Here is a 10212-nt window from a genome sequence, read left to right on the forward strand (position 1 = left end):
AAAAACAAACAAAAAACCCCAAACAACTATAACTTTCACTCGTACTCGTAAAGAAGACCTGACGATAAAGAAAGATATTGAGAAAAATAAGGTAAAGTGGTGAAATACTTATTCATTTTTCAATGTTATAAACTTTATTGGGTAGGTGTTCTCTGATCAGACTTTTCGTGCGTCAGTATATTTTACTGCAGAGCGTTATCTATTATTCAGGTTTGCAAACCAAATATTTGGTATTTCGCCGACTTTTGTTTAACTGGCCATAAATCCCCCAATTTTCTGTCATTACAGAGTACCAAAGTCATTTTACTTATATCTTAATTCCGCATTATTGATTGTGACAGTACACTTTGTATCTAAATGATGAATTCGACTTTTCAAATTTTCGTTGAGTTTCCTTAGAAATCTTTGGAGAAATTGAGTCGAATATTTATTTGATCCCATTCATTTAGAGATAGAGATAAAGAAAGAGTAGGAACGAAAGCTTTTTATGGGTTGGTTTATTTACGGTATTCCCTATCTTGAGGATGGAGTGGCCCTGAGAAAGACCATTTATGGATAAATTTGGAGTTGTTTTAAACACGTTGCTAAGCTGAAGTAATATCCTTAAACCATACCTCGTTGTCGTCATCGTCAAGTGCGCCCCATACATGCATGGAAATGGTTGCAGCTGCCTTCAGTACCCCGCTACGTGAGCTATGACCAGTGGAAGTAGTCCAGACTGAACACAGTTACAGTCTCGATAGATTCTCCTAAGCCAAACCCTGGAATAGGATTCCAGGAGAAATCACGCTTCATTGCCAGATGAGACTTGTTGTCACTAACCATATCGTCATGTGCTCTCGTTCTAGTAGGATATCGAAGTTTACACATTCAGTATAATACGGGTTTGGGGCAAGATTAAAACTCCTTTGGTCACACTCCATAAACACTTTTTATCACACGGCTATTGGTGCCCGGGATTGCAGTGGATTGTGAACCATAACCCATTCTTAACTTGTGCATTATGACCAGGAAGAATATGTAAAACTTAACTCTGAGTAAACGTTGCTGTCTTTAGAGACTTTTAGCGTCCCATCATTCTTTCGTCAAAGAAACATTGTTCTTTGGAGGTTGAAGTGCGTTCAAAATTTGTCACATCTTCAGTTAGGCGTATGTAAATTCTGACAGCTGCCGAGCGTTGACCACTTTTTTCGGTCTAATTAACTGTTCATGGGACCCCTTCTCGTAGAGTCTTGTACAACAGGTAACTTTACCACTGTGATTTGTAATTTTGCAATGTTCAGCTACACAGTCGATCCAAGGTTCCCTTATAAGCCCTTACATGTAGCAGAGAATTTGTCTGATGGAATTTACCGATGCTTCTTGCGAAAAGACTAACTGGCAAAAAGTAGCAGTTTTACAATTTGGCATAGGCTGCCAAAAAAATCGTCCCGATAAACCTGTGTGTGTACCGTCTAATGATTATTATTATCCGTAATACCGTGAGGTGGAACTTTTTACGAATATCCCCTTCATCGTAATAAGTGACACAGCCTAACTGCTCGCATGCTTGGTTTGTCCAGGTATTATTTCAATAAGACTACTCAGGTTATAAGACTCTTCGAGGGAATTCGAAAACCATTTTTCATTTATTTGTACACTCAAATCACATGAGTGTTAGAATTACGCAGTTGCATTAAATCTACTTCGAACCGCTTAAACTCTAAGGTTTGTTTTTTAGTCGCGGTCTTGTTCATATTTTGCAGAGCCTGTACAGACTTTTGATTGGATTTACATAATTTTTTGCAAACTTTTGCCCACCATTAAAACACAGTTGTGCACACGTCTGTCAACTTTCCGTAGTTTTTTGAGAGTGGTTCAAGAAGTTTGTTGAAATTTGATGTAATTAAATACACATTTGTCAAGTCCAAATGGCAGTTGGATGAATGTTCAAAATGTATGCCTCCTAACCAATGTCATGGCCTATTGACATCTGGGTTACATTCTCAAGTTTATTAATTTCACCAATAAGAATCTCAAAAACATGAATATTGGAGATCTAACAAATTTCTCATTTAAGTTTCCTACTATGTATTGCCTAGAGGAGGATGGCAAAGCAATGCCAAATACAGGAAATGACCTATATATATTTCACTTGGTCTCGTCAAACCGCTCAGTCGAGAATTGCGTCATTGACGGAGAGAGTCCTCTTCAAACTAAATCAACTGTTGGTTTGCTTTCCAAGAAAGACTAGAAATTTCAATGTGAAGAGTGCTTTAAGGTAGAATGACCCTGGGGACATCCACAGATATTTGGACTTCTTTTCTGATCTACAACTTGCGGGGAATCATTTTAAAGCTTTGGTAAGAAAACTTTTCATCGACTTAGTTTTCCGAAAATCGAAAATTTTATTTTTTCTCCATACAGTTAACACAGGGATGGAGGCCATTTTGAATTTTTATATCGGTAAATGCTGAGTAATTTGCTTCTCTATCACCAAAATTTGCATGGTGATCCCAGATTTTTATTCTTGATTTTGAAAGAGAATGGTTGAAATATTCCTCAGCAAAAGTTTAAGTCTTTCACTTTCGAAGCGCATACTAACCTTAATAGACGACACATTTGAAAAATTAGATTTTTCCCTCGCGTTAGAGAATTATCACACCTTAGATTGAATTTAAAAACTGATTTAGTTTCTTTGCAAGTCACGTAGAGATCACATTGGTACATTAGGAGCTGTAGGGCAGGAAACTTGAGGCAAGGATAATTAACTTAAGGACGACATGTAGCAATGTTGAGATAAAATATTTTTTATTGTTTCTCGTGCAAACATTATGGGTAGCACTCTTGAAACACTTTTCATATACTCTATTATTGTTATATATTTAGTATTCTGTTTTAACATTCACACTACTCGTGTTTTAGTCATTTGAAAACCGAACTCTGTATACAACACTTTTCAGTCCAAGATTAAGCTTGCAAATTCTGTTATAGAAAACTACTCTTCAAATATGAAACTTGCGAGGGAAAAAAAATCAAAAAAAAAAAACTTTCTGAACAAACATAGAATAGTCAAAATTTGTAAACAAATTATGTACATTGAATTCTGTCAAAGTAAATCCAACTTCATTTAAACTACCAATCGAAAAAGGAATCATTAAGACAATCTAAGTTAGTACTATACATTTATACAGGTTTTAAATAGGAATTTACAAGTTTGTGGAGAAAAATTCATGTGAGAGTCCAGAGCATTCTTACTGCATGTACAATTAGAAGCTTTCATTTTTTAAAAGTACAGCTAGCCCCCGCCAGCGGGGAAAGGCAGACGTATGCCAGAGAGCTCACTTAGAATAAAGTCGCGTAATTTGTAGGGTATTGTGTAAATATGTCGATCTCCATTTATGAACATCTAAGACAAAAATCAATTATTCTAACCTATCATAATTATCTAATCTATTTACATAAATTTCAGACCGATCTGTGAAAATGTCACGTAACGACTAGCTGGTCGATGAAAGCAAGTCACTATTGGCTCTTATTTACATCTTCAGTAGTTGTTGGACTGCAGGAGACTTGGTGAGCATGGGAAGTTGGCTCAGACCTCCATATTTCGAGACGCTGCCGTATTTTCTCCAGGCAGCCTGAAATAAGTCAGCATTGCGAGGATATCAGAAGTTGGCCGACGATGGAAATTCTATTTTCAAACCAAGTGATGCTTTATTTAGAGTCATTTGTGCAAGAATCGAGACGCAAACTGAGACCAGAAGTGAAAGAAAATGTAAGCCTCACATCTGGTATCCATGTTTTGAAGTCAAACTGTTCGTATTCCGTATTCCGCATCGAATGAGACAAGGGTAATGAAAGGGAAATGATCAATCAAATATGTAGGGAATGCTGTTTAAAGTTAATCAAGTTGGAGTTTTACAGATATTGTCGAAAGGGCATAAGCTTATGTGATGCAGCACAGAAAGGCCATAGGAAAAAGACTTATAAGATAGACTTACCGTTTGTTTGGCACGTGGTGCTTTGACAAGCAAGGATGCCAATATCCTCATACATGGAACTAGGTTTTCTTCTGTGAAGCCAGTAGCGCATGCCAGTTGAGATGTCCAAGTAGAGTATTTGGGTTTATCACCAGTCATGAAGATTTTCATGGCCAGTGCAAGGGCTGCTGCAGCACGTTTGGAAGGAGGGAACGGAAGGACTCTTGTAGAGAGTATACCGAGATCCATCAGATACTTTCCGAGGTCAATGACAAGCTGAAAACACACGGAAGGGAATTTTTCAAAGGTCATAAAATAGCCTTGTGCGTGAACATGAACTTTCACAGAGAAAAGCTAGTCTTAACAGAAATTGTAACACGTTGGTAGGAAAACTATGACATGGGGTCAGCGCGAACTGAAAATAACAGTCAGTTTGCACTCTCAGACCGATTTATAATTTCAATTTTGCTATACAGAATCAAGAAGAGCCTGGTTGGACAATATAAAATTGAAAAAGACCAATTGTCAGTCTAATTTCCGTACATTTATTTTAATAGCTTGACTTTCAAAAGACTGCTTATTTTTATTTTATATATAATCAAGTTGTAGTGCATTTTTGTCGAATATTGGTTAGTTTTTGAATAGATAATGAAGGTTTCTCGTATTTGGTCACGGCAGGGTTGTTATCTCTATGGGCATTGTTTCTGACAATGCAGAGCATCACGAAAGCTTGTAACTTATTGGTTTGCCGAGTTTGGAGGCTTAGATAGATTTGCATACCTGAGTCTTGCAATCGTTCAGTTGAAAAGCTGTCGAGTTCACGTATAGATGGTAGAAACTGACACTGGTTGGAAGGCAAAAGTCAAAGCACAAGGTCCTTAGGATGATCATTTCCATCTGTAATACCGCTTCCTTGCTGTACGAATAGTCAGTCAAGTAACGGAGCGTGTTTACCTGAAAGAAGAAAGTACATTGGGGGGACTGAATTTGTTGAAGGGCCAGGGAGATTCATTTTCACCCACCGACTAGATTTCATACAAATGGTAAAAGAATGGGGGTCGGCCGGTTTCTATTTAAAGACTTTGACCAAGAAAACTCCACAGAAAAAACAATTCTATAACAAATTTATCTCGCCAAAACCTCCAGACTTATTAGTGATAGTGTGTGTCAAATTTGCGGTATACTGCTTGGCAACTTAGTTTGGGAGTAAATTGTAAATTTGCATCAAGCATCGATTTTATTCCGAATTAAAATTCCAAAGGGTCACGGGTCATTTTAAAAAACTTCTCTGTACTTACATCAGGAGGGTACCTCTCTTCGACTTTCGATGCAAGCAGAAGACACGTGATACCAAGTAGTTGCAGTTTTTCGAGATGTACAGATGAAATGCTGAGAAAGCGGTCTAAGAAGGCGACTGTTAAATGTAGAGTTTCATCTTGTAAATGTAGACAACACTGTCAATGAAGTAAATGAAAAGTTGTAAAAGTCCATTAAAAGTTTTTATTAAGAAAGGCAAATATGCTGAAAGTATACTATCAATAGTTTGCATGGACATGAGATGGGATTAAAGTTGAAAGTTCCGTAGCATATCCCATATATATGGTGTTCATGTCAGTAAAATGCGCATTTTTGCGCAGTACCAAAAACCAGAACTTTTTGCAAACAAGAGAAATTGCTTTGAAATATAAATCGAATGAGGCTGAAGGAGGCTGGGTTAACAGGAAAAATAGATTGTCGTCATAAAATATGCAAGGAATGAATACTAGAAAGTACTTACCTGTACCTGTATCAACCAATCAAGAAGAATTGCCCTAATATTTTTCGTGATGTCATTTTCTTTGGACAAGAAATCTTCCGAAAGGATACATTTCAGCTCCATTTTCTTGGAAGAGAAAAATTAATTGTTAAATTCAGAGACGTTCGATTGATACGGTTTTTGCACCTAATTTTTGCAAAACTTTGAAATACGCAAGTTTTAGGAAAATTTTTGAAGGATCAATAAAAATAGCGAGAAAAACTACCGAAGAAAATAGAAATTCAAAAAAATGACAAAAAGGACGTTAAGGAAACTCGCCATATGATCTTTTATAAACAAGGTTGACAGATATAGAAGATGGCGTCGGTAAAGTTTTAAAAATATCCTTCAAAGGCCAAGTTTTTTGAGAATGATTAACTATTGGATGGAGGAATCAGAAAATTACTTGCACCAAAGAAGAATTTCATAGTTGTACCTTAAGATACTGATGAACATCGTCTGCATACTCTGTAAACTCGTCGATACTGCACCGGTCGCCGTCCAGTTTAAGCTGAGAAAACTTGTCAATAAGTTTATCGTACTGTGCCCGAGTTTGTTTTTCAAGTGACTCTAGAGAAACCATTTCATGATCTTGAATTTCTGCAACAAAAGAGGGAAAATGTATAGGGAGAGTAGCAAAATTGAGATTGAACTTGTCAAGTTTACATTTTTTTCGTCAAAGGAAACTCTGAAAATGTCTTACAAAAATGACTGGTGCGTTTTAGTGATAATCAGGGAAATTATGAAGTAAAATTCGAGTGGAGATGTAAAAGACGTGACTAGTCGACACGCACAACTGTATACATGGCTACGCACTTACTTGGCGATTTCTGTTGAACATGTGGGCCGGCATTTGAGGAACTGGAATCAGAAAAGGTCTTGCACTTTGGCGAACGTTTTCTTCTTCTCTGCATTGCCTTGCAATTTGGCATTTACGTTGACGAGCGAGAAAGGTCCACGTCCCTGCAAGGAAAAATTGTCACTTTGACATATAAGCGCCATGGCATGGTTTTACTCGTGCTGGGTGGGGTGGGGGGTCCAGGAAACTCTAAAGTAGCAGCAGCAAATTAAAAAGTGTTTCTACGTTTAATAACCAAGTCTTGTTGTGTAATTGTAGTGTTGATCTCCAATCTCACTTTGGCGAACCATCGAGTGTCATGGAGTTTTCGGAGCAAATGATGCATGCGGTCGGCTCGTGCATGCACGTTCCCGAAAAGCGAGAGTTGTCCGACAAACACGTAAACGCTCACCTGCTTCATCACATTTAGTCCTTTGCGCGGCATGCGTTCTTCAACCTGTGTCTTCTTCGGACCATTAGGGATCCGACCAAAGATCGTTGACATAGCTGATCTGCCACCTTGTAACATCTTCACTAAATTCTACGACTTCTTACTTCTCTCTAAAAAAGAGAAGTACTAGTCATTAGTGACGCACACCAGTAGGTCCTATTATGAGGTAGCAAATCCTACGTCGTTGGGCCGCTAGCGTAACTTCAGTATAGTCGAATGGAGTGAAGTATCGTAGTGGGACGAAAGCGATATTTACTCTTGGCTACAAAGAGACGAAAGAGCAACAAAGAATTGACGTACCTTTTTTCGCGGGAAATGTTTAGACGTTTCGTTTCAGCTTGCTGCACGCGTAGTAGTGAAATCCGAGGGTTGAGCTTAGCTCTCTGCTTTTTATACGATGAAAACAGCAGATGTGACAAATAGCTGGCCGAGAATGGCCGAATCCACATGGTGCTTCAGTCTCGGAATGAGAAACATGTCTTGCAATTGACAATGGATGTCAATTCCAACGCATGATGCTTGCAACGAATTAGGTGAAGGCTTGTTTTAGCCAATTGCTACTTCTAAACATCTTCGGCACATTGTTCACTCGTAACAACAAAAATATTAGAAAGGTCGATCATGTGTAAATCTGCAAATGTATCGATGAAAACGCACGCCATCTCATCCCCTGACGGTCTTACAATTGAAAGTAGCCTACTGCCCAAGACCTGTAACTGCCCGGTTAGTACTCAGACTATGGGTATAAAATAGCATCCATGATCAGACCAAACATAAAGTTGTTCTCATTCCTTTTAGCAAAACTAGAAAAGTTACACCTATTTCAAATCCTGCTTGACCAAAACGAAGAATTATCATCGGTACCATGGTAGCAGATTCGGTTTGCGTCTTTTTCTATTTGAAGTCAGCTTCATTCAGAAAATGATATGACCCTGCCGTGTTCGAGAAATACTTTGAACTTTTACTCGCATCAGTTGCTCAAGCCCTGGTTGTTGCCCAGACCCCTCTATGAAATGGTATAACCTTGCAATGCATCGCATCGCATTTCCATGTCTCAGACACATAATGAGCATTGGTAGCGCGCTGCAGACGGAAACCGTATCATGTATCTTGGATGAATGGCGATTTTGTCGGAGCATACTTGTGTAGGTAATAATGATAAATAGATTAAAGGACTGTGCAAAATATTGGTCTCAACACATTGTTCAGATTGCCTTTTCGAATAATAGGTCAATATATGTGCGAAATGCCAAAATGTGTTACCATCAACACCCCTACGAGTATCAGCTTCTGCTTGATGATATGTTTGTAGAAAGGGACACCTGTTGCATTCTTTTTTTGAATGCTTTCCGGCACTGTAATGTAGCGCCATCTACGACAAGTTTTGCTCAACAAGTATTGATCCGAGCCGCACCATATACACACATTCAGAGGGTCTCTCTCGTACTGATGAATAACAGTGGATGACCACTTCAGCAGTAGCGGATTTCCTTTTTCCGCATATGTTCGTTCGAATGCGATGAACGTGTGTGTTTTGATTTCACAAACCATCTTTCGATTTAAGCTTGTGCTTGGCTGTCTCATATACAGCACCGCACCGATGGTCACTTTGCCGACGTTGGATGAAAATTGAAAGTCCGGCCACAGTCGGTGGCCAAAATGTCATTGCAGTCTATAAATACTTTTTGTCATTTTGAAAATGCACGCTAGAATTAGTTTATGTACAGTTCCCTCCGTCCAAAAATCACGACAGAAGGGTTTTATTATAACCAAATGTAAATATTACTAAAACAAAATGTTATACATCATAAAGAAGTTATTTGATCGAAGAACATACAGCTTAAGATTACTTTCATATTGTCAGCTTGCTGCAATACTTTTCAGAGTGATCAGCTGTTGTAAACTGCCCAGAACATTACTGAACAGTTACTAAAACATTTGTCTTGACCTCTGTAAACATGGCTGTGGAAAGCTATACATCGCTTCCTGGGGCGTGAGAAGATGATAATAATAACGGGTTTTGGTGTGACGTCAGAAGGTTTAAGTAGGCCATAAAATTATTTGACAAGTATTTGGTACTTAAACCTCTAGAAATGACATGCCTGTACATGCAATAAGTGACATGTTCAGGCACAGATCTTCCCCCAGTTGTGTAGACGGGACAACCATGTATTTTAATATTGCACAGCCCATCTGCAGATGAGCCTATCTTTGCCAGACCCTCGTTTACGAGTCGTTCTTGGCTGCGCCTTTGGTCTGAAATTTGTATCGAAGTTTTACGAGTAAGGATCCAATAATATATATGTGAATATATAAGTGGGAAGCATAGCATTCTGCTTGAAATATCAGTTCAGCTCGTACAGTACCAGTGCATTCCTTACAAAATTGCGTATTCTTGTGTTTTTATAGATCCTCCGATCTTCCAAGGCTATCAAGTATTAAGCTTATCATTTTATGATAATATAGTAGTTGAATATGTTTGATAATTTCAAACAAGCGTTTTCGGTACATGTGCGTTATATATGCAAAGTTTGTTGTTATCTTCCTGTCGGGCTTATCATTTTATAAACCGCTAATAATAATGTTACTATTGTGCATAATAGTATTGGTGAGTGAAATTGCAAAAAAGTCCGATTTGTCAGAAAATTGTGGTACATTTTCCATTGCAATTTTACTGGATACACGAGATGATGGGGATATTATAATAAATCGTCAGATTTGTCTGTTCCTGAAAGTCCAATCTAACACTATATTTAGCAATGTGTAAACAAAATATTGTTGTCATTCAAAAAGAGTATGATCATTATAAGGTCAGGCATTGCATAGTAAAATCATTAAGAAAGCTTTGTATGTAATTCACCAGAGGATTGTTTTCTTTTTGTAAATGATTTCGAACATTGTATCTTGGTTCAACAATGAACCAAGCTCCCTTCCCCTTGGTTTAGAGAGATGACATCAATTTCAAAGTTTCCGATGTTTATAGGATCATGCTTTGTCTGTAATCCTGTTTTGGGTTATTATCAGCCTTTGGAAGAATAGTTGAACGAGGCCTCACGCCCAACCTTTGTAACAAAAGCCACGTAACTGTGCAAAGACTTCGCTCTCGTATAACGTAGGTGTGGAATCTTCATTGAGGGTAAGATTTGTAAACAACTGACAAACATTT

General features: G+C 38.1%; 1 protein-coding gene across 1 annotated transcript; it reads right to left on the reverse strand.

The window, feature by feature from the left end:
* Nucleotides 1-2781: 2781 nt before the first annotated feature.
* Nucleotides 2782-7152, reverse strand: LOC139150720 (G2/mitotic-specific cyclin-B-like). Its single transcript, XM_070723133.1, has 8 exons — nucleotides 7008-7152; nucleotides 6578-6720; nucleotides 6194-6357; nucleotides 5740-5844; nucleotides 5261-5416; nucleotides 4743-4916; nucleotides 3984-4238; nucleotides 2782-3620 (listed from the first exon to the last, which is right to left on the reverse strand). Exons 2-8 carry the CDS (start codon nucleotides 6687-6689, stop codon nucleotides 3519-3521), a joined length of 1068 nt encoding a protein of 355 aa, XP_070579234.1. The 5' UTR covers nucleotides 6690-6720; nucleotides 7008-7152; the 3' UTR covers nucleotides 2782-3518.
* Nucleotides 7153-10212: the final 3060 nt, after the last annotated feature.

The sequence above is a fragment of the Ptychodera flava genome, chromosome 14 (assembly GCF_041260155.1).
Source record: "Ptychodera flava strain L36383 chromosome 14, AS_Pfla_20210202, whole genome shotgun sequence".
NCBI lineage: Eukaryota > Metazoa > Hemichordata > Enteropneusta > Ptychoderidae > Ptychodera > Ptychodera flava.